General features: G+C 40.0%; 1 protein-coding gene across 16 annotated transcripts in view; it reads left to right on the forward strand.

Annotated features, from left to right (window-relative positions):
* The window catches only part of RAPGEF2 (Rap guanine nucleotide exchange factor 2), a 186593-nt gene extending 174567 nt beyond the window's left edge, over positions 1–12026 (forward strand). For 14 of the 16 annotated variants that reach the window (XM_032108462.1, XM_032108470.1, XM_032108471.1 and 11 more), the window contains 5 exons: positions 344–496; positions 2532–2757; positions 4372–4931; positions 8438–8743; positions 9917–12026. In XM_032108462.1, the coding sequence (XP_031964353.1) occupies positions 344–496; positions 2532–2757; positions 4372–4931; positions 8438–8743; positions 9917–9942 (1271 nt within the window). In that variant the 3' untranslated portion in view covers positions 9943–12026. The remainder of the gene's footprint in view (positions 1–343; positions 497–2531; positions 2758–4371; positions 4932–8437; positions 8744–9916) is intronic. The other 2 variants (XM_032108460.1, XM_032108464.1) reach the window with 2 other exon arrangements.
* Positions 12027–25464: the final 13438 nt, after the last annotated feature.

A 25464-nucleotide genomic window follows, 5' to 3' on the forward strand; every position in this document is an offset into this window, starting at 1 on the left:
TTTCTCAGTAACCATTCCTATGCATATCCTCAATTGTATATTGTATGAGCAGTATTCTGCAACATCAAGTCTTCATTGTGTTTTCTGTGGCAAAGTATTTATCTTAAGTGGCCAGAATGAAAGACCATCTGCACTAATATGCAGAAATAAAGCACTGTATTTTAAACAGGAATAGGTTTAAACATTTTGCTTCATTTAAGCTGGTGTCAGGAACTCAGGAATATACCGGAAAAAAATGTAGCTTTTTCTTCATGTGGGGTGTCTGCTTTATAAATGCATTGTGAAACATAAGGATGTATTTATACTGGACTTTATATCTGCCTACTTTAATTCTTACTTAAAGGCATTAACTCCCCACAAGCTTTAAAGAAAATCCTTTCATTATCAGAAGAAGGAAGTTTGGATCGTCACAAGAAAGCATCTGAAGACACTGTCTCAAGTGCATCTTCGCAGCTGTCTTCTCCTCCTACTTCACCACAGAGCTCTCCAAGGAAAGGTAGTAGATGTTCGATATTTCTCATCCTGTTTCTTGGAGCTTGTGGACTTTGGAAGCTTCTGAGAGAGAATTTGGACGCAGTACTGCCGCTCCTATTTTTGTCACATGTGGTCAGCAAGAGGGCAGGAAATGTAGTGCAGAGTGGGATACATGAAAGGTAGCTGTGAACCTGATTTCAAGGGGACTTGAAAGGCGTCTGGTTATCAAAATCCAGAAAAGATTGCCTGGTATGATACAGGGTTTGATGCAGTAGGTCACTCTCACTGCAGCTGCTTCTGACAAAATATATTCCTATGATCAGTGTTTCCTGCCTTCAGTGAGAGGATGTGCAGGTTGAATCTTAAAATCTTTGTACAGCATTGACCACACTGGTCTATCAGAGGAATTATTTGCTGTGTCATGCATCTGAATGGGATGTGACCTATGTATGACAGAAAGGCTTAAGATATTTGGAATTCAAATCAGAATATTTAATATTGTAATTTATGTTTTATACTACAGAATATTTTAGTAGGAGCCTGATTATTTAAACCATGTGTATGAATTTTTGAGGAATGGTATTATACATTGGAGCTTTCTTGACCAAGATCTTTATAAGTGATTTCATAGAGTTATTTTTTAAAATGAAATTAGGACTTTAAAGGAATTTTTTAAGAACTTGTTTGTTTGTTTTCATGGTAGTTCTGGCTATGAATTGACAAAACAGAGTATGGAGGCATTGTCCTGTAGTTTAAACAACACAAAAGACACTTTGGAAGTATGATAGCCTAGATGTATTGCATGTGACTTGTAAGTTACTATCTTTTCAGAATAGCATAAAAGTTCAGTTTAACAGTTACATAATATAGCATTATGGTAAAATATACACTGGGGTTGAAGTGACTTCTATAGAAGTGTTACTTACTAAGGTCAGATGGAGGAGGAGAATATGTAGAGGATGTATCATCTTGAGTCCTTGTAAGCTGTCATCATTATTTCTCCCAAATACTACATTAGCAAAGAGTGAGCTTATATAAATATGATCAGGCCTATATATTTTTTGAAAAAGGAATTGGAATTCTGTACTTGACTCAGTGTGAAAAGCATTTTATTTTTGCAAAAAGCAAATCATAAACATGATTAAAAAAAAAATCCTTGGTTTGATGGTTACATGAAGCTAATGATACGTTCTTTCAGATAAAAATGACAACATTAATTCCATGTTCTCAGCAAGTGAATTGGGGTAGATCAGTTGAAGTAATTTTGACACTTATGAGTAGAGTGAAAGCAAAAAATGAAACCTGTGGTGATTTGTGGATGTGTTGTTTAATGATCTTTAACTTAGCTGGCAAGAACATTCAGCACAATTTGTTTAAGACTGAAACAAAAGCTGAATTTGCTTCTGTGACATGGTTTGCAGATTTTATCTGAGTCTGGCTGTATCAGAGCTGTCTACCTCCAAATTTCACCATAATTCTGGTAATATGGAATTTGGAATTTATTAGCTAGCCAAGTGTCACAAAGAAAACTTGAAATCCTGCCCTTCTCTCAGACAAGATATGTACTAAGCAGTCAGCCCAGGCATCTGGGTTTCATGTATCTCTTCATCTCTGAAGTGTAACTTTGCAGAACAGACACTGCGTGAGAGAGTCTCTGGGATTACTTCAAGCAGTAACCCCAACCAGAGCATCTCTTTCCTTCCAGTCTTGGAGACAGTGTTTATGCACAGGCAGATTTTGAGAAGTAACATTTCATAATGTGAGGATACAAGTAAGATGATGAATTTGAAAAAAATTTAGGGGAGGAGGGTGGAGTAGAAGGAAGGAGAGCAGTTGGTTTGTAAATGAGTAGTACATGTTCCCACAATCCTAAACCTCTGATTAAGATACCAAAGACAGTGTCACAGTTTTGCTGTGTATCTTTATCTTTTGCAGTGCTGTGTAAATGTAATTGTAGCTTTGTTTCATTGCCAGTTTTATTGCAGTATTGCCAGCTGCCTGATGAGAACTGAGCAGGCATCTTGGAGAGTCTGATTAACGTGATGTTCCCGTTGCAGGCTACACTTTGGCTCCAAGCAGCACCGTGGATAACTTTTCCGATTCTGGTCACAGTGAAATTTCTTCTAGATCTAGTATTGTCAGCAATTCCTCTTTTGACTCTATGCCAGTCTCCCTGCATGATGAGAGGAGACAGAGGCATTCTGTCAGCATCGTGGAGACAAATCTTGGTGTGGGAAGGATTGATAGAAGAATCATGATTGAACCAGATCAATACAGCTTAGGGTAAGGATTTTATTTGTGCTTATTTATGTTATACTTTCATATAATGTCTATGTGGCATGTATATTTGTCCGTGTAAACTCCCATGTATCTCTCAAATTTTTTTTCTCCTCTGCTCTTAAAAAACTGCTGCTTCAGTGCTGCATTTTGTGATAATGCTCCATTCCTGCCAAGAAAAGGTTTTGCACTCCTGAGTGTGTGGTGAGGTCTACAGCAATAAGACCTTAACCTCAGTAGATGTTACCATCTGAGCATTTCTGTGGTGCTGTAGGTTATCCACTCTGTGGCAGACTATTACCCTAGCCTGCTTTCTCCATGGGAAATTAACTGAATTAGATGAGATATTCATGCAATTATTCAGTGATCAAACTGAGAACAGAAATAGCTAGCAATTTTCCAGTCTGCTTCATGGAAAAGTGCGTATTTGTCTAACTCCAAAATATTTTACTCCCAAATATCTCTTCTAGTCAACAATAATTGGAAGCTAAAATTCACATTATACTGCTGGTTTTCTAGTAATTTTCTAGGTAATTAACTTCTGTAATGGTAGGGAAGCTAGTGCTGTGAGGAGTTCTCAGAATCTCTAGCAGTGAGCCTTGGTGTGAAAATAATTGGAGTTCTGGCTCCTGTTTTGTCTCCACTTACTTTTTTTTTTTTTTTTTTTTGGAGCTGTTATTTGGATGCTTCAGTCCTCTGAATGGTTTCTGGGGTTTTAATCCTGCAGGGTCTGTGAATGGCAGACCTGTTCCAAAACTGCTGTACTTGAGCTTTGGGAATCACAGGCTATGCAAACTCTTTAATCAGATGTCTTAAACATTTGGAAGAGGAGGGTTGCAGTCTGCATAGGAAGGTGCCCTGGAAGAACAAGTCCCAGGAGCCTGGATATCTGCTGAGCAAAAGTGACACTTAGTCAGTTTTCTCTGCTGCTGTGTAAGGGATCGTGTCAGGCTCACTTAATCGTTGAAAGGCTACAGAAAACATACTTGCTCTACGAAGTAGCATGTGTTTCTAAAAATAAGGTTAAAATACATTTCCATTTGCAGGAAATGTTGGAAAGTTAGCTTTCACAGTTTCCTAAACAGAAGAAAAATCTGAAAAGCTGAAATCTAAACCTGAATATCAGCCAGCTCCTGCTAAATTCTCTTTCTAGCTTTTGAACCATTTGTTTAGCAAGGCTGGAAAAGCAGTAGGATAAGCCTGTGTGTTCCCCTGTATGTGTGTCAGTGTGGTTTGCCTGTCTTAAAGGGCTTTTGCAAAGTTAAGATTTTACCTTTTGAAATTACTCTGCTGAAATGAAAGGCTTCAGCAAGTTATCTATCCAGGTTTGTTTGTTTGTGTTTGTTTTTGTTTTATTGAGGATGTACTTGAAAGAAAAGTGTTGTATTCTCAAAATCGAATTAGCCATTAATGCAATATAAAGTGCATCAAAACCTTCAATCATAGAATCAAAGAATGGTTTGGGTGGAAAGGGACCTTTAAAATGTCATAAAGGTTACCTAATCCAACCCACCAGTATGTTTTGCTTTTTCTTTGATTGTTGAACTCTTTGTGTGTCTTGTTCATGATTTCCAATTCCAACACTGGGTTTTTTGTCCCCCCTCATCAATGTGTATCCAGCTCATATGCACCGCTGTCAGAGACCAGAGGCCTGTATGCTGGAGCAACTGTACTTTCTTCTCCTAGTACAGAAGAGCTGTCACAGGACCAGGGGGACAGAGCTTCGCTCGACGCAGCTGACAGCGGCCGTGGGAGCTGGACTTCTTGTTCGAGTGGTTCTCATGATAACATCCAGACAATCCAGCACCAGAGAAGCTGGGAGACTCTACCTTTTGGACATGCTCACTTTGATAGTTCAGGCGATGGGGCAGGACTGTGGGCCTCAGGCGGCCACATGGACCAGCTGATGTTCCCTGACCATGGCACAAAGTATGGCAGGCAAAGTCAAGGCAGGGAGGGCCTTGATCAAGCACAGTCCAGAGCAAGTTGGGCATCTTCCACAGGATATTGGGGAGAGGACTCCGAGGGTGATACAGGTACCATAAAGCGGAGGGGTGGGAAGGATGTTTCGATTGAAGCTGAAACCAATAGCATAACATCTGTACCAGCAGAGGAGACAAAGCCAGCTCCTGTGCCCACTCACACAGCAGCAGCATCAAGTAGTACAAAGGGCCTTGTTGGTAAGTTAAGTTTCATTTATCATGAAGTGTTTTAATTCATTTGCTTAAGTTTTTTCATATTGTTCTGCATTTCTTTTGTCTGGTTTGATTTTTTTTTTTTTTAATTTTTAAAGCAAAACTGAACATATTGTAGTCTCTCTTAAATTTTTCCCTTTAACTGTGTGTTTATTGCTCAGGAAAATATCATTTATTGTTGATTCTCAGTTCTGGCAGTGCCTTTGTGTTTCAAGAAAGCCTGCCATACATCAAAAAACTAGCTCAACTGCTGGACAGTATTTTGAGAGGTTGATGTATTTAGATGTCTGTTCTGAAATGTGAATTTCTCATCACAGTAAGGCTCCATAGGCTATATTTAGAAATCTTAACAAATGTGGCCTGATTTTTATAGAAGCGTTTTACTTTATACCCTTGTATGACTTGTCTGATAATTGTGAATATTCCTTACTTCTGAAAATGGGATCCCTTTGTGTTTAAATACCAACTGAAATGTTTCTGCAGAAAGTGAAGAGGTTTCAAAGAAGTTAGAGCTGAAATACATTTCTATGCATTCAGTAATGGAAAGATCAGATAATATATAAATTAGCATGAAGGTGTCTTTTGCAGAGCTTAACATTTTTATCATATTGTTCCTTCTATGCATCCCAATCTGTGGGCCATCCAATACCTCTGCGTTTTTGTCTCTTTTCTTCCTTTCATTCCCCCTCACTTTACCTTTTGTCAAAGTAATATGAAGAACTGTCTAAAAGCCATTTTTTGCTGACACAGCTGAATGTCTGCCAGATTGAGGTCATGCTGAGACCACTGTGATAAACTGCTTTTCCATTTTCTGCCCAAGTATATTGCTTAGCAGTGGTCTTTTGCCTCAAAGCTTGGGTGCAGATCTAAATCCCTGGACTATGAAGAGGAAGAAGCTGTACAGATTCATGCTAATCTCTAATTTTACTCTTTGATACCCTTGGTTTCCTCCAGAATGTGTAACAGGTGTGCTTCCAAACAAAATTAAGTTATCCAGCTGTTATTCCTTTTTCACCTCTCTCTCTCTTAATGCCCTCAGGCCTCACTTGGGGTGCCAAGATCTGTCTTGGTTTGAAAGACAGGTGTCTGCTAAGGAAGGCAGAAGCCTCCCTTGGAATGGCAGATGCAACCCCCTTCCCTCCGAGTTGTTATAATTTTGAAATCAAGGGGGCTTTTAGGCAAAGATGTGGGAAATAGGAATAACAGTTCTTTACTATTATATATCTATATGTGTATAACCAGTCAAACAAACAGCAATAACTATGGCAGTAACAGCAAACAATCACAAACCCAGTCCCAGCCTTCTCGGCTGTCGGGCCCTTTCCCCTCGGGTGCAGTTCCGCTCGCAGCCGGCAGGGGCGCTGGCGGCTCCCGGTGAGCAGGGCAGGTGCGATGGTTCCCCCGCGGCTGCAGGGGGCGCTCCGGAGCGAGCTCGGGGAGCACGCGGCACCGGTGCCCTGGGATCCCGGGAAGGGATGGGACAAAGGCTTCACAAACCCCTGGGCAGCTGATCCTGGGGTCCGGCTGGACCCTCGGGAACGGCAGGCTGGAGCGGCAGGCTGGAACAGCAGGGACGGGCACAAATCCCGGATTGCAGACGAGGTGTATCCAAACGGGGAACACCCCGGAGGTCTGGGCAGGCAGGGTGAGCAGGGCTGCAACGTAGTGAAGGCTCGAAGCAGCGGCGGGGCAGGGCGGCCACGGCCCGGCTCCAAGCGGGACAGGGAGGGCGGGCTTGGGATCCCAGTGTTTCTCCAGCAGAAAGAAAAGCGGCCATAGAAAAAACAGCTTCCTCTCTCTCTGGACACCGAGACCCAACTGCCCAAACTCCTAGGTGAAACAAAAAAAAGCAGCCAGGTCCTTTGTTTTCCTTAATTATTCAGCCATTTGTTCCCCTAGCAGCATGTATAGGGGAAAAAGTCCTTAAACAAAAAAAAAAAAACTAGGACTAAACTAAAACCCCAACACCCTACATTTTTAGAGACTTGAAAGAACATGAAGGAGACCTGGAAATTCAAACCAACAGATTCCATGCCCTTTACTACTATTAGCTAACTGTCCTGCAAATGTAACTCTGTGTATCACTGTCCAACAGAACCCACTGGTTTACCTGGTTCTTTTGCACTGAATAGACATTGGTCTCTTGAAGTATTTCAATAGATTTTTTCTACAGTAGAGTTTTTCTATAGAATTTCTTCTGATTTTCATAAATCTTTGAATAAAAGTTTCTCAGAAACTTCTTCATGCTGCTTTACTCAGTTAAAACAGTTTGTCCAAGCAAAATACTTAGACTATTGGAAACTATTTGGTTTTGTTGTAATAACAAGGATTTATTTTTATTCTGTAAAAACTTGCATCCAAGTAGCACCAGTCCATTTTAAGCTTGTACTGTCCTTTCAGTCAAATCATGCTGCCTAATGCAGGGTGGTATTATCATCACCACTTATGCAAGAATATACAGTGTATGACAGGCTATGGAAAGTAAATTGTCTGTGTCCGTGGTTTTTCCTGCTGTATTTGTAAGGTTTGTCATTAAAGTGGTCATGTGTTAAAGGGCTGGGCCCATAATAAGTGTTCAGTATCAAAGTCCCAGCTGACTTCTCTAAGTGCTTTGAAACAGACACTCTTGCCTATCTGTCCCTGCAGATGCTTAGCATTCTTAACTGTTGTTTTTTCCCTCAAAGTTCTCTCCAAGAGAGAACTTGTCAGTATGCCCAGAGCTAAGCCTTGTTCAGGTAAACAGTTACATCTTAGTGAGATCCACAAGCTAGGTGGTGGTCTTTCCATCTCCTAGATAAAATCATATTCAGTCATTGTTCTTACAGGAATACTTTCAGTTTTAATTTTGCAGAGAATACAACCGTAGGGGCTGTGGGCAGTAGTGCATACAAATAGTATTATGATGAAGCCCACCTCTCTTCCTTACCTCTTGGAATTATACCTCTTGTAGTTTATGCCTCATTAAGTAGTAAGATTTGTAGGAAGAAAATAGTGTATCAGATGCATTTCTTTTTTCCTCTTCAAGATGCTAAAAACGAAAGAGTGAGCTCTTGGATGCGAAGCCCATCTTCAGAATTAAGATAACCGCGCATTTGGGGAGATGCCAAAATTCCTGATGTTTGCTACTTCTGTGGACTCTAGAGTCTTCCATGTAACTTTGATCACTGTACATTTTTTTTCTATAAAATTGATGGAACAGCTTCAGTTGCAAAGTTTGAACAAATTCCCCATGTAATTTGGTGAATTTTGTTAGACTAATGCTTCACTACTGGAAGAATAGCTACACCCTCTGTGTATGTTGTGTACTTTCTTGATTGATTTATTTTTCACAAGCTCTTTGTCTAGCATATGATAATTAACCTTTGTCATTCAGATTTTCTCTTCCTGGGCTGTTGATTTGGTTGATACTTATTTAGCTTTTAGCTGTTTATTTTCCTTTGAGCAGTGTTACTTGTCCTATCTCTTATAATCATCCGTTGCTTTTCCTGCAGCACGAAAAGAGGGTCGATATCGGGAGCCACCTCCAACTCCTCCTGGTTATGTAGGAATTCCTATTGCTGAGTTTGCAGAAGGTGGCTCCCATCCAACCAGGAAGCCTCCAGACTACAACATAGCACTTCAGAGGTCTAGAATGGTGGCACGGACATGTGAGACTCATGGGACAACAACTCCACAGCAGCAGTCGCACGGCCACTCAACTGGCAGGCCTGTGAACAAACCTCAGTGGCATAAACCAAATGAGTCAGATCCACGTCTTGCTCACTATCCGTCTCAAGGGTTTTCCACAGAGGAAGATGGTAAATTTCTCATTGTTACATTTTGAGTGTGCTGCTTGCAAAACGGGACAGTGCTTTCACAGACACAAAGCAAATTGCACAAATCTTGCCATAATTTGAACTCTATTTCATTTCAAAACTCGCTATTTGTTAACTTTTTGGAAGGGAAGGAATTCAGTTCATCCTGAATATAGTTTAAAATTTGGAACATAGGTCCACCTGAATCTTGAACAACTAAGCAGCTGGCTTAGGCAGCTTCTCTGAAGGTGCCTGTGTTCACCTTGTACAGCCCTGCCTGCCATGGTTTTCCGCATTAACCACGTATTTAGTGATCAAAAAAGTATCCTGGTCTACAGAATGCTTGCCCATCCACCCCATAGAGCTTGCCCATCATGGCTCAGGTATATTTGGATAGTCGCTCACATTCTACCTGAAACTCTTTACACTGTGGACACTGAGTCTTCCATTCCAGCTATTTCACATGATGAGCCCACTGCTCTCTTGCTACCTTGTTGGTCCAAGTGTGTCTACATCTTTATGCTTTTGTTCAACAGTGATGTTTTTCTATGGAGAGCAAGTGTAGCTGGATTGCACCTTTAGGTCCTCAAAATTTAGGTGGGGTGGTACCAAAATCACACACTTGAATGAATGCTTCTTTTGCTTAATGATAGACTAAGATTCCCCTTCTCCCTCTAGCTGCTTAGTTGCTAAGGTTTAGGTGGAGGATGAACTTTGCAGTTGAACGTGATGGGGAAAAAAATGGAGTCCACCTTAACTGAATTGCCTCAAACTTTGAGAATTACCATGACTGAGAATTTTAATTGTTTCTACTAATGATGACTAAACTGAAAATATATTTAGGGAAAAATGTCAAATGCCTTTCTGAAGCTGTTAGATAGATATCTAGGAGTATCTGTTGTGCTCCTTGGGGTGAAGAACTGCATCTAGCTCAGTTAAAGCAATTGTCTTATTTTCTTCAAGATGAAAATTCCAAAGGAATAAGTCACATGAGACTTGAAATGTACTGAAATTTAGATTGTTTTAAAGTATGTATACTTATAGAATGAAATGGGAAACACATGAGCACAATACATACAGTTGTTCAGTTGTTGTATGCACAGCTTGTTTCATTCAGTAGCAGTCTTGTTCTTTATGAACTAAATTCTATTTTCCCTTATCCTATTATGTTTGCAGAAGATGAACAAGTCTCTGCTGTCTAAGACTTGGGCTTTTCTGGATCCAGAGTGAGCCACCTTAAAGGAGAGCACAAGAAGACGTCCCTAGAATAGGAGCCTTGGAACTATGATTAAAGGATGGTGGACCTATTTGCCTCCTTCCCTGCCTTAAAGCAGCATGGGGCTTCTTCCTCTGCCCCTCCCCCTTCTGTCCCCTCTCCCCTTGCATGTGAAATACTGTGAAGAAATCGCCCTGGCACTTTTCAAACTGTGTTGCTTGAAATGCACAGTGCAGCAATCTCCAAGCTACCACTGTCGCTGTCTGCCACATCACACAGTATCATCCAAATTCAAGATCATCACATCAGGATGATTAACTCTGGCTGCACTTCCCAATGCCTGGAAGGGTTTTTTTTAAATCTTCCTTTTAGATTTTAATCACAATCCTAGCACTTAGTCTCATTGGATAATGAGATAAGTTAGTTGTCAAACTACATTCGGCCTTTAACCTACAAAGAGAAAATTCTTTGAGATCCTTCAAGGAGGCAGTGCTTATTTGCTTGTTTACAATGCCTTTGTTACAGTTTTGTATGTTTGCATTTGGGAGATCAAATAGTGCATCTGAATAGTAATTACAGTATTATTTCACACCTGTGAGTAGGGTTGCCAGCCTGAGCTCCTGGAAGAATATTGCTATCACATGGCTGAGCAGGGCAGAAAGGAAGGCAGAGGTTACAGGATGCAGCCTTTCCTTGACCACCTGGCTTTGCTCTTAATGTGCCCCACCCTGGAATCTTCATGAGTTTGTAAATGTTAATGTTAATGGCATCCTCATCCGGATCTGGTGTAAATGCAGAAACACATTGCTTGTAACTGGTCAGTGACGGAAGAGGACACTGTGTGTGTCATACCTGTGCCTTGTGGAATACAGGATGGCATGCTAAAAAAAAGTGTCCCATTGTAGTAAGACAGATGGCAACCCCACCTTTAAGTTATATACTTTTTTTTTAAAACTATAGTAGTTATATTAAAATAAAAATTAACTGGATAACACTGCAGTGAAGGCAAGTTGGGATGTCACAGCTCATGTCAGCTGTTAACACTGATCTAATAACCTCCATCTATTGACTTCAACATTAGGGGATAATTGAGCCTTTAAGTAAAAAAAAAAAAAAATAAAATAACACAGTTAGATTTGCCAGTCTTTGCAATGCAGAAATAGTCACAACTGTTAATGGCTTCATGGAACACTGCATGTGTAGAGAAGGCCAATGTGTAGCAACCACCTGCTCACAGCTGCTATTAACCCTATAATGACTGAAATGACCCTCCCCTCTATTTTTGTGTTGTTTTTGCACAGACTCCGGAGAAGTGAAGGCTGCCAATCCGAGTAGTACTCAAATGTGAGGAACTGCTGGTCTTGGATTTTTTTTTTTTTTTCCCATTGAACTCAGCTGATCATATTGATCAGTAGATAAACGTAAATAGCTTCAACTTTTAAAGATCAAAATGCAGTGTTTTTTCACTGTATCAAACAAATGTCAGTGCTTTATTTAATTCTCTCTCCTGTAATCATAGCTTTTGTCTCTTTGCTTATATATCACATTGTCAATTATGCATTTGTAATTTTACATGTAATATGCATTATTTGCCAGTTTTATTCTCAAGGCTATGGACCTCATGTGCATATAGAAATACAAAATCCTAGCTCTATCACAAGTTGCACAAATGTTATATAAGCATTAAGTAATTGTAGACCATAGGACTGCTAATCTCAGTTCGCTCTGTGATGTCAAGTGCAGAATGTACAATTAACTGGTGATTTCCTCATACTTTTGATACTACTTGTACCTGTATGTCTTTTAGAAAGACATTGGTGGAGTCTGTATCCTTTTGTATTTTTAATACAATAATTGTACATATTGGTTATATTTTTGTTGAAAATGGTAGAAATGTACTATGTTTATGCTTCTACATCCAGTTTGTATGAAGCTGGAAAATAAATAAATATAACATTAATGAAGTCCATATTGATTCTTATGCATTTTACATGTTCCACATACTTGAACAAATTTATGAAAAAATTTTACTTCTCTGTGTATTAATATTAAAGGGACATTGCCAAGTGATGTGGGCAAACCACTGGTGTGGAGTTTTTCTTAATATACAGTTGTGCTGCTGATAATTTTTGAAAATTTGGGTGTGTGTACTGCTGAATGAGAATGACTGATACTATGAGCATCCCCAGCAGAAACATTTGAGATGCTAAGAAAGGTATGGCCTTAGGTGTATGTAGAATGTAAACAGTTTTAAAGGTGGGATTGTGTTGATTTTATATTCTGAATGGTGTAAAAGTAAGGAATACATGTTTTAACATTTAGGTAGGGAGAAGTATGGAAAGTCATCCATTTGAGTTTTTACCGAACAAGGTATTTCAAATTATAAAAATCACCCAATAGCATCCCCAGTAATAAAAGCTGATGTTAATTCAATGTTAAATCTGTAGATTTTATTTTTTCCCCAGAGGTTAGATTCTTTATTTCCAATGGTATGCAGATGACTGGGTTAAAATGGTACTGCTAAAGCCATTACAGCCGTATCATATTTAGCTTTGAAATGCCTGGCAGGTGGCATTTCCAAGTCTAAAATTAGTTCAATGCAAAGAGAAGCAACAAAATGCTGTCTAGATTTAAGTCTTCCTAACATAGCTCTAGAAATGATCCACACTTAAAATTGTAAGAAAGCTAAAAATCACTGAAAGTATAGGATTTGTAAACATTGTGTTTTTATTGCTGTAATCTCTAGCACTGTAAGGAAAGAAATTATGCAGATTTAGATTTTTGTGGTGTGAGTGGAACTACTGTCTGTGAACCTGTGGCTAATACTTGTTGGGTACATTTCGACAAGCTAAAGATTACCATTGCTTTTGACATTAGTAGAATGAACACACATTTTTATATATTTTACCTGTGAGATTGTCCTCAAGTAGTACTAAAGGCAGAGTGATAAGCACGTAATTCCTCTTATCAACTTGTGAGGTGTTTGCACACTTGTCAGTTTTTTCTTATATGCTTGATGTATTATTGAATTAGGCAGCACTCCCAATCCTCCTGTTTCTGCCTCCTTACTGCAATTAGTATTTTTAGAACACATTATGTATAGACATCCTCAACACAGCATCCAATACAGATAGCTTAATTCATTGTGGACTGGGTGATAAATAACACTTCACACAGCAACTGACTCAACAGAAATAAAGGTCTTGGTGTGACTTCTGAAACAGGTTTGGTAGTTGTAGAACATGTAATAAGAACTTTGTACTTACTGAGTGGATGCAGCAAGATGTGGACAAGTAAATACCAGTTACTGGGATTTAGTGTTGCATTCACCAAAATGGAACAGAGCACTGAAATCTAAGGATTTTTTTGTTTGTTTGAAGAAATGTCATTCCATTATCTGTATTCTTTTACAGCTCTTTTTTTTTTACTGAAACTTACTGAGGCAGAGGCTAATCCTGTATGCAGTCCATTGCACTTTGGAGTCAGCAGGAATCTGTAAAAGCTGCAGTATTGATGGTACTGCTTTAATGGATTCATCTTGGTCATTTGGAGAAGCATGCATGTTTTACATCTCTAAATCTGAGACTCAAATATTTGGTCAACTTAAGGCGAGGAACAGGTTTTGTTTTAAAATAGAAACAAAACCAAAAGCCCTCTATTTTTTTCAAGACTAGTAGGAAATGCAATAAATTTCCAGGCTGTCTCATATGGATTGTTGCATAGTTGAAACAAAGTCAACTCTGGAGAATTCAAGTAATGATTTAATTGCAAATATTAATATTTATGTATTCCTTGATATGGGATGAAACATTAAAAATACTTCTGTGAATAAAGTCTATGTAGCAGCAACAGCCTCTCTAACATAAATTAAATAACATAGATTTATTGAGCAAAATATGAACATTGTTAAAATTAGTCTGAAAACTTACCCTCTCAGGAGACAGCAGCCATCTGAGATGATTAGTATAATTTTGGTCTCCCCTATCTCTAGATTGTCGTTTAAGTAAGCTTTACAGTCTTGTGTCTGAAAATAGCATGCTTTGAGAGAAGGCTGGGAGTGAAAGTAGGTTTATTGCTGAGGTAAGGTGGAATCTGTTACTTTCTGTTTTCCATTGAAAATGTGATAAATTAAAATTTAGAGTTTTTGCTAGAATATGAAAACTTTTAAAGCTCTCTCTTGCTTATGTGTGGTGAGTGTGTAGGAATGAGTTGAAAGTATTCAACTACTAGCAACCATCAACAGCATAATCTTAAACTATTCTAATTTGATTTTCCTGGGATTAAATTTATACAGTGGCACTCTACACACCTACACACAGACTGCATTCTCTGTAGTGAAATGAGTCTTGGCTGTGTCAAAACTCAAGTTTGTGTTAAATAGAAGTGCTGGCTTCTCCTTAAGAGGAGACTTGTAGCTCTCTCAGCTTTTTACTTGGTGGCTGGATATGCTCCAGTCTTCTGTTTCCGTTTGGAGAACTAATTTGGATTTTATTTCTTTATTTGGTGCATCCTTAAAGGCATAGTTTTGGCCTAGGTAGTCTAACGTCTGAAAGGAGCATTATTTTCTTTGCAGCACTGTTGCCCTTGCTGGCAATGAAATCCTTTATGTGTGACTATAAAGCCATTATTTATATTTTTCTATATATATATATAAAAGCATTTTATATGTGTGTGTATGTATAGAAAAAACCCTGTTGTATACCACTGCAGCATCCACTTTTTTAGCTAGGATGTCTCCACTGGAAAAGAAGCCAGTGCAGCATTATTTAAAGGCATTTGAGGGGTAAAGTTTGACAGTCTTTTTTCAGTGAAATTAGCACTGGAGTAGTGATACTCAAAATGCTTTCTCAGTCGCTACCAAACTGTTTCGACATGCAGTTGTTATCTTCTGATACAGTTCCAGGAAAAAATTGCCACTTGTGCCAGGGTCAGTAGCTGTGGCAGAGATAAATTCCTTAGGTGCTGTGTTCCATACGTTTTGGGGCTTTTCTCACAGCTAGAGAAATATGAGTGGTTTTTAACTAGTTTTACTGAGTTTTATGTAACAAGTAAGATGATCTGAATTGTGGCTTTCTAACAGAAGGTAGGCCGTGAGGCCCAGGATGGCTTTTCTGCCTTGGTGTCTTTGGTCAGAATCCAAGTAAAACACAGGAAATTGCACTGATAAAAAGCAGCCTTCCACACTGAGGCCCTGCTTCCAACATCAGCGTAGAACTGGATTTGTTCTGGTTTGACAGTCCCAGGAACCCTCATATGGCCTTGATACACGTTTTGCTCCTAAGAAGAGATAATGCTGTTGCTGCATTTCTTACTTGGGAGACTGATCCATTACTCTCGTTGTCAAAAGATAATGGGCTTCCATATGCTGGTTTATATGTGTATGTGATTTTTGCATTAAACATTCTTTAGGCTGAGCAGCTCTCTTCCCTTCTCCTTCCTTATACCTGTACCTTACAGTGGCCATATGGTCTTCCTGTCCGTGCTGCCAGGATTAAGTCAAACTTAAGTGGGACAGGTAGAATGGAAACATCTGTATACACTCGGCATCTTGTGCAGTTTGGGGTTTTTTGTTGTGTTTATTTGGTTGCTTCTGTTTTTTTTCTTTTAATGTAGATGTGTAAAACTACTGCTTAAAATGAAGCATGATCTGCATCTTAATCTCAATTTCATTCTACTTTTGTCGCTGTGATTATCACGTTATCACATTCTCCTCTTACAGCATTCTGATCTATCTCTTGTCGGTCCCTTCCAACGCTGTATTCTCAACCATTTGTGCTATGATGATTATTGTTCGTTATTAAATGAATAATCTGATCATCAAGAACTCCAGCAGTAGTCCCTCTCCAAACTGATGCTTCCGTCTCTTACAGCACATAGTTTATTTCCTCCTGTGCAGGTAGGTGGTTTATTTTACTCAATATTGCCTCTACCTTGCGTTTTATTCCTTCCTGTATTTTATCCAGGATCTATAAACAGTTTTTTATTTTGAGATGTGTTCTCAAGGTTTTATTAGGTCAGACTGATGACTTGTTTGTTCCCCCCACATTTCTTATATGTTTGTAATGCTTCTGTCATCTGATGTAGCTCCTCATGTGACAGCTTCATCCGGTCTTGTTATTCAGTCTGTGGTAGCAAACACTAGCTCTTTCAAAACTAGTAGCTATAGGAGGTAGGTAGATGAATTATTCCCGAGCTCTGCTCTTTTTTGGCCATATAGTGGCACTGCGGCCTCGTTTTGATTTTGAGGTATTTATTCAGTCGAAGAATCTTTGGCTTTTTTGGGTTAATGAAAGAGTCTAATTTCAGATTTTCTTCTCCACTCTCCAATATACTAATTTGTCAATCTTTGTTTCCTTTGCTTATTTTGGTTTGAGTTAGAGGACAGAGTCTACATAAAAGATTTGGTTTGGTTTTATTTCTTCCCCTTGCTGATGACACACATTCTGGACAGTGTTTGTGTTTTGGGTAACCTTTGAAATTAGTGAATATTTCACTCTAAGTAATGTTAGCTGAGAACTTGGCCTGAAGAATATTATTCAGGTCTGGCTCTGAGAAGGTCTGTGCCTTCTTGGTAGAGGAGAAAAAGAAAACCTGTGAAATGCAGCTTCCCAGGAAACCTGGGGTCCTGTTTCCTGTAGCTCCCTGAGAGGAGGTAGTAGCAGTGCAATGTTTAGGCTGAACAGCCCTGAAACTCATAGAAGGCTTTCTGTCATTAAGGCTGATCATAAAAGTTTCTAAAGAATATTGAATTTTGTTTTATGTTCAATTAATGTTGGCAAGATGGCTGAGCTTCCTGAAATCTTGCATGCTATGCCTTGGTCCATGTGAAGTTCAACTGGCAAGTCAGTCACTGTATTTATGAAAAGCTCATACAAAGACTTCACTGAAATTCATGTTCATATGGCTTATGTATTTATTGCTCTTGAATATGATTCAACAATTCATTCATTTTTAAGTGCTTTGTTGACTAAGAAAGGGTGCACTTTGCTGCTTCTCCTCTTCCCAGCACATACGTGCTTTTCCTCTTTCTCATGCCTCCCTTGTTGTTCTTTAGATGCATAATTCTCCCTCCCTGTTAACCTCTTCCTGTTGCTTATATTAGCATCTTTCTCACACAGCTTCTCTTTGCTCCTTTGTAGAACAAAGCACCACCCATTTCCTTCCTCCCCAAGTGTGTTTTGTGTGCAGTCCTCAGAAACAATGGAAGGAGGCAGCACTTCAGTGCTCAGAAGGCTTGAAAGGAGTGTACCCAGACAGGACAAACTCAGACTCCAGTTCTTTGTCTGCATGCACACAGCCCTTTTCTCAACTGCTGCCTGAAAGCTGGACTGTTCATGTTTCCGTGTAGTGCCCATATATATTCATAGCATAACTCTCACATTCTTATGATCTGATGAATACAAAGCTTTTGGGTTTTTATGTGCTGAAGTCTTTGTCAGATAGAAGTGGAGTGTGGCTCAGGACCAGTGAAGGGAGTTGGGGAGGTGGGGGAACCGAGGGAGCAGCTGTGGTTTCTGGCCCGATTTCTCAAATGCAAGCAGTAATTTTACAAGGCAGAGGGGTCTGTTGTGTAATTGAAAGGGTCTATTTTGTCTCACTATTATTTTTTTTTAAATCACATTTTTGCTGCTTTTTTGTTTAACCAGTATGCATTCTCTATAAAAGCATGCTTTTTTACAAAATACTGTTGAAGACCTGTACAGGACTGAACTACCTCCATGCTGTGTATCACAGGCTTCCCAGGGAAGTGGGCACAGCACCAAGCCTGCCAGAGTTCAAGAAGTGTTTGGACAACACTCTCAGGCACATGGCATGACTCTTAGGGCTGTGCTGTGCAGGATCAGGAGTTGAACTTTGATGATCATAGTGGTTCCAATCCAGCTTAGAATATTCCGTGATTACATTTGGTTGGTTGGGATGTCTCCATTCTGGCACTTGCTCTTCAAGCAGCTGGTTTTCCAGAGTGGTGTGCTGTGGGGTATGTCCAGCCCCCGCCCTGGAGGGACATCTGCTGAGATAAGGAGAGTGCTTAACCTTCCAGCAGGACTCCCTGGAAAGGCAACCACTTTGCAGCTACAGCGAGAAGACAACAGACCCAGAATCCTCTGGGAAACCCTATGCAGATCCTTTGTAACCCATTGGCCTTTACCCTCTGGCACCCACCCCCTGTATCCCTATAAAGCTAGCCCCCTGCTCCTGTGAGGGAGACAGAAGCTTGTCCCTGGCCCCCCTTCGCTGGGTGCAGACTAATAAAGCTGCCTGGTGTGGAACAGCTACATGAGCCTCTCGTCTCTCCCTGGTCTGGCCTGGAGGCTGCCCTGCAGAGCTGAGCTGAAATCACGAGCTGACAATCACTAAAGAGCTGACAGCTTCTGCACGGGCCGTCCTAGCCAGCAGCTGAGGGAAGACACCAGGCCCTGGGAAGACGATCTCTTTTGGGACCATCTCTCTGGACCGGTCACATCTTCCTGGGTCAGAGCTACTGACCCACATCAGCTGCCTTAGTGTGCATAGGCATTTTTTTTTTGGTGTAGTTTTGTGTTTTGCTCGTTTAATACTTTTTATGGAAACTGGCATGTCACACATTTAATGTCTTTGAAGACTCCTTGGATCTTCTGTAATTCACTGAAGATTGTGTCTAGTTCATTGTTGCTTACACTGCAGAGCTACCTGGGTTAAGGAGTCAATTGGATACATCCTACTTCTAAGTGGGATGTAAACACTGCCATTTCAGGTAGAATGCAGCAGTTTGCAAATTCTGATACTTTCTGAGTAGCTGGAGTAACATCTTTAGGCGGTTAGTATCACCCTTTCCCAGTAAGGAATTGGACTAAGGCTTTGCAGAGGTCAGCAAGTGTCCTGTAGGTACTATTGCCAATTTGCCAATTTTAATTACACTTTTCCAGACATTTCTGGCAGGTATTTGAAGGTTATGATTATACCTTCCTTCATGTTATCTTTGCACTAGGGACATGAAAATGTTATCACTTGTGGACAAAGCTTCCTTAAGGGCCTGTTTGAATATCTGGTGGAGTCACTGTGTACAAATATAATTTTCAAAATGTCAGTCCACTTGCAGAGAGCAAGTTACTCTATTCAGTCAAGTGATACTGTCTGTAACTGTCACTAAGAGTATGAGGTGATTAAGTGTTTGTTTAAGTCACCTGGATCTGGTGCAGACATTATTTTGGTGTCTTTGCAACTACTAGTCTTGGATTTAAGTTTCTAATTTCAGCCTTTGTTTTGTAGGATTTGTTTTTAATTTGAGGGCAACGAGTTCTTCCTGAAGTAGGTGTGGCACACTGCATCTTTTTAAATCTTTGCTGCCCTTTAAGCTGCTGGGATGTCACACTGCATCGTTTGTTCTTAGTACTTTTTTTTGGTTTGTTTTTTGTTCACCTAAGTATTGTTTGAATTTTTCACTTCAGCTTTAGGGTCATTGAGGTTTCTGAATTTGCATTTTAACTAAAATCATGAATTCAGTGGTGTTTTGTGTAGCATCTGCAGTGTCAGCCTTTATTCCTTTCATACTTGTAAGCTTGTCCTTGGTTCCAGTGTTGTCCCGGTGATGTGACCTCATAATTTTAATAGCTTTGGCTGAAATTCTGCTTTCAACTTCTGTATACTGCTAAGAAGTCTGTGCAGCTGAATGTATTTGCTGCCTCCTGATGTGCTTGATGCTGTTCCTCTTTGCATCTGCTGCTAGTCTGAATGTCACAAGCAATTTAATTTCCTCGTGTTGAAGTGCACTAATGCTGTATGCACAAGCTGGCACTTGACACCTAAGATGGACTTTTCTTGGGCATAGTTTTATTGCAGCAGTCAGTGTCTTTGGACAACAAACAGACATTTTCTCTTGAGGATGCATCTCAGTATCAGACAGATGGCTGTGAAAGAAAATGTTGATCCTGTCCTAGCTCGTACTGTTTAGAATTCTTAATTCTTCGTGCAATTCACAGGTGCCCTGAGGAGCTTTCTCATGGCAGCCTGTACTGTAATGTTAACTTGCTGATTATTTCTTAAAACAATCTTCCATGCTGTGTACTGGTTGTCCTGATAAGATGTTCCTAAAGGAATCATTTTTGTGGTTGGGAAATGGAGTAGTCCCAGATTTGCAACTGTTTCTGCTGCAGATACATGATAAGCCTTCCTTAGTCCAATTGGCAAAACTGGAAGTAAGAAGTGCATAGTTATCTAGGTATGTAGTTGGGCATTCTCAACACTTTATATTGTGGAGTGAATAAATGCTTTATTTCTAAACAGTGGAACACCAATAATGCTGTGGGTTTTTAAAAAATAGATTTCTACAAAGCAAAAGTTATACTCCTTTGTAATAGGAGATATCTGCCTTTAATTCCCCGCTCCTGGCTCTCTGATCTGCAACTGTATTATCCAGTGTTTTAGTTCTAACACAGATTATGCTGTAGACCTGCATCATATTTTCTTCTAGTGAGGCATCCCAATGGCTTCATGATTTGCTACATAATTTCATCACAGTAGAAGTCCCAGTTCAGTTTATTCTGGTGTGACTGGAGCACTGAGCTGAGAGGGTCCTGCCCTCAGACCTGATGGGCATTTATGAAAGTTGCCATTTGGTATGGGTCACGCCAAAAAGGCATTGTGGTTGAAGCAGGAGATTCTGCATATTTCTGACGCTCTGAAAGTGTGCATAAATAAAAGGCACACATAAATAAATGGGAAGAATGCAAATTGCTGACCCACTGAAAGCGGTCACGTCCCCCCTTCATCCAAATGAGCTGCTTGACAGTAGTTCAAGCTCCTGCGGCATGATGGGCTGAAGGCTCTCTTGTGGGCTGTCCCACTTCCAGTGTCTTGTTGGATCCCTGCCTGCCTTGTGTCCTTGTGGAGACAAGGGCATAAAGCTGACTTAGCTAGTGATCAGTGGTGTTCTTTTGATTATTCACCTAGGATAGTCAAGTAAATTGCTGTTGCTGCTGTTTGGAGTTTCAGGGTTTACATTAATGTTTTATACATTATTTTACTGCACTTCTTCTGTCTTCAGCTATATATCTTGCAGTCTTTGTCAATTTAGCCTACACCAATATTTGTTTCCCATATAAGCTTTCACTGCACTGTACGAGCACAATCTGTCCTTCATTCCAGTCCCTCCTCGCTGTTTACCTTCATTTACTACACCCAATTTGTATGCTTAATTTAGACTGGAGACCCTGTGAGAAAGGCAGTATGCATTTATAAAATAATATCAGTGGATAACTCTTGGCTTTTTTCTTTCTCAAAGCACACTCTGCATTGTCAAGGTTACAAAAAAAAAAAAGCCCAGTTCTCTGCAGATTCTTAATTATAGATGCACACTTAAATCGTTTAAAAAACACTGCTTGCTCTGTGAAGGTCACCTTCTTTCTGAAATATTATTTTATAAATGAAATGTGCTGGGATTTTAGAAACATGGAATTGGCCAGATGTACCCAATCAATACCTTTCACAGAACTGCTAAAAATACGTACTTGTGGAATACTGCATGTTGATGACATAGCATTTGTTCTTATTAGAATAAATTGGATTTTTCAAAGATGGGAGTTCAGTTAAGGTTATTGACCTCTTCATAGATACTTAAGAAAGAAAAATAGTGATAAAATGACTAAGACTGATATTGGTATAGTGGTCTGGAGAATTTGAACTAATTGAATGCTTACTCCAATCCTCAACTTTTGCCCAGCACAAAAAATGAACTTAGAACTTTCAGCTTTTTTTTTTTTTTGGCATATTTCATTCCAAAAAGAAAAATGTACAAGGAAGAGGGTTAGTCCAAACAATGGAACAGACATCATGATAATCTGACCTTCACTCAGTAATCTTTATGTATACTCAGATTCTGGACAAAAAACAAGCATGCAGAACATGTGTAATACACACAAAATCTTGAATGCAGTTGCTTTTGCAAGACAGGGTGACAGCAGTTCTTTCACTGGCCATTAGTGCTAGAAACATCAGTCAGGTGAGATTAGATATTTTTAGTTTATATGTATCATTTCTTGTCATAAATGAGTGATAAAATTAATTCAAACTAATACAAAGAACAAAATACAATTCAGAAAATAAGGTATAAAAATAATATGAGAAAATTACCACTTAAAATTATGTCATGAGAATTAATACCTGAAGAAAACAATTCTGAAATCTTGTTCTTTAAAATCAAATGACCTGTATTCATAATAGTAACTTACATTTTTAAGTTGACAGGCTGATTCTGGCTGCTGGTCATTATTTTGTGCTGGTTTTGGGTTTCCCTTTCATCTAAGATATGGTAAGTAATAAGCCATCTACATGTATTTATAGATGAGTAGGGTGCTGGGGCAAACAAGGCTTGAGGCAAGCACAGGATGTTTGGCATGTTTATGGTCTCCTTTGACTGTAATGTACAGTGCAGGTGTTGCCAAGGCCTATTCCCCTGGGATCCAGGTGAAGGACGACATCAGGAAACTTCCCAACCTTGGACTGCTACCTATTACTGCTGTTCCATGTGGGTGGTGATGGAGCTGCAATGTGTAGTCCAAGGGAAATCGAAAGAGACGTCAGGGCCTTGGGATGGTTGGTAATGGGATCTGGAGCACAGGTGGTTCTTTCCTCTATCTTTCCAGTTTCAGGCAACTACATGAGGTGAAACAGACAGGATCTACCACTAAAACATGGTTCCACAGCTGGTGCTACTGCCAGTTTTGGATTTTTCGATAATGGGATAGTGTACACAGCACCAGGCACCCTGGTGTCAGATGGGATACACATTTCTCAAAGAGGGAACAGAGGTCTTTCCTGAAAAGCTAGTGGGGCTCAGTGACAGAGCTTTAAGCTAGACTTGAAGGGGGGGGGGTATAATACCAGGATTGTGCATGACAAGCTGTGGGATGACACGCCAAGGTTAGAGGGACAGGGTGCTGGTGAGAGCCCCCAGCCTGTTGCTCTGAGATCTGCTGGCTGCACTGAAGCACTTGAAGCTTTACAGAGATCAGCCATATATAGGTAGTCAGCCAGAAGAGGAAGGTCAAACAAAGCATCCTCCCCATGCTGAGCAAAGCTGGCAAATGGGTAACAAGGGACAAGGAGAAGGCCGATGTACTGAACAAGATCATGGAACAGATGCTCCTACAAGCTATGTTAAGGCACACAGAGGACAGGGAGGTGATTTGGGACAGCCAGCATAGCTTCACCAAGGGCAAGTCCTGCCTGACCCACCTAGTGGCTGGATCAAGTGATTCTGTTCCTCTACTCTGCTCTAGTGAGACCCCAGCAGTGCAGTCCTGGCTTCAGTTTTGGAGCCCTCGGCACAGGAAAGACATGGGCATATTGGAGCAGGTCCAGAGGAGGGCCACGAAAATGAGAAGAATGATGGAACACCTCTACTATGATGGAAGACTGAGGGAGTTGGGGTTGCTTAGCCTGGAGAAGAGAAGGCTTCAGGGAAACCTTACTGTGGCCTTTCTGTGCTGAAACTTTTTAACAGGGTTTGTAGTGATAGGAGTGAAGGGCTAATGCTTTTAAACTAAAAAAAGGATAGATTTGGGCTAAATATAAGGAAGAAATGTCTTACATTGAGTGTGGTGGAACACCAGAACATCTAACACCTGCACAGAGAGGTGGTAGACGTCCCATCCATGGAAACATTCAAGGTCAGGTTGGACAGAGCTCTGAGCAACCTGAGGTAGTTGAAGATGTCCCTGCTCACTGCAAGGGGGTTGGACTAGAAGACCTTTAAAGGTCCCTTTGAACCCAAACTCATCTATAATAATCTATATGTTGACAAAATAACAGGTTCTTACCTGTACCCAAAATATCTGCTACCTTTTTAAGACACCTAGAAAACATCTGGAGAATAATATGGATGGGATAACAAGGCATTGGGATATTGTGTTTAAAAAACTAACAGAGAGAAATGGGGAAATCAAGGTAGTATTCCTAATATTCCTGATACCAGTTTGTGCCTGAGAATTGCAATGTGCTCCAACAGGAGCATATGAATATTACAAATAGATGGTATAATTGCATATAGTCAGAGCAGAAATGAAGCAAGGCAAAGGCAGGAGGATGAAGAGGAAGGCAGCTGAAGGACTTGTAAGCAATGAGAGCTGGACTGCTCTGAGGATGTCACTGTGTGCCTGCAGCTGATGGGCAGCAATGCTTCCCATGTCTGTTTTGTCTTTTCTCCAAGATTTGCAACTTAAGAGCTTGGCACCTTGCATATGTGGGCTGAGCTGTTTCATCGGAGAGGTAGGCTAACCTGGAAATGCTTCATGAGCATTATGAGCATTCTGTATATATGCATTATGTATTATTCCTCTTTATGTATGAGGGAAAGGCTGAGGGATGAGCGCTGGTGTGTGCTGGAGACCTCCTGTGCTGGCTCTGCTGAACTGCGCTGCTTCTGGAAGCCTGAAAAGCTTTTGGGGTTTCTCTGTTTGCTAAAGTGCTGCATGTCTCTGCCTAAAAATTTCTGAGCTGATTACTTAGTTGTGGAGGAGGTATTTTGCCTGAAGATAGTGCTGCAAAATCCTTCAATTTTGAAGTAATAGTTTTGTAAAGAAAATTAAGAAGAGAATCTTCTCCGAAGGTTCAAGAAGGAACAAGACTAAAAATGTAGCTGAATTTTAGAAAATGGTAAGATATTCACACATGGTAACTACTTGTGTATTAAAGAGCCATGTTTACTATAGAGCAAATTTCAGATATGCTGAAATTGCAGGAGAGTTTTTTTTGTCTCTCTTCTCTTTTTTCGGTCTCTTTGATCATAAGGCATGCCTGAGTTCCTGGCAGTGGTTAGCATGTCCAAGGAGAATGGAAAAGCTGAGAATGTGGTGTTCTAACCTGTCTAAACCTACTTAAACTATTATAAATAATCCAACTTCAGCGTCTTTATTATTCCATTTTGAGTAGTCTGCCTTCAAGCCCAAGTTCTGGGAGCACATGTATCCTGTTTACATTTGGAGGTTGTTACTCCGAAGACAAAACCTGTGATGTGAGGTGAGTGAATGAAATTGGTCTTTTCAGGACTTACAGGAACCTCTGTGTATGTGTCCAAACCTTATTGCATCAAAAATATGCTTTTATCACAGGAAGACATCGTCACTAGCCAGTAAGCAATCTCTAGAACTGATGTCTCTTTTCTGGAATGAAATATTTGTCTCTGCAAACTTATTTCAATTATATTGACTTTCTATTATAAATTCATGAATGTGTCACTTCTGATGTTTGAATGTCAGAAGTTTTTGGTTATAGTAGGCATCTATGTCAGGTGCTGTTACTGCACCAGTATCAAAAGACAACCTAAAAATGAGCCAGCAACTGCAGAGTGAGAAACAAAATATTTGATTTTAAAATTTTTTAAAAATTCCAGTTTCCTGCATAGATTTTCTGACATTTGAAGCCCATTAACATTTTCTGTGTAATTTTCTACACATCAACAGAACACTGACTATACATCCCAGGTATGCTGTCATGTTTCAAAGAGATGAGAGTTGTATGCGAGTACAATACA

This window comes from Corvus moneduloides, chromosome 5, assembly GCF_009650955.1.
Source record: "Corvus moneduloides isolate bCorMon1 chromosome 5, bCorMon1.pri, whole genome shotgun sequence".
Classification (NCBI taxonomy): Eukaryota; Metazoa; Chordata; class Aves; order Passeriformes; family Corvidae; genus Corvus; species Corvus moneduloides.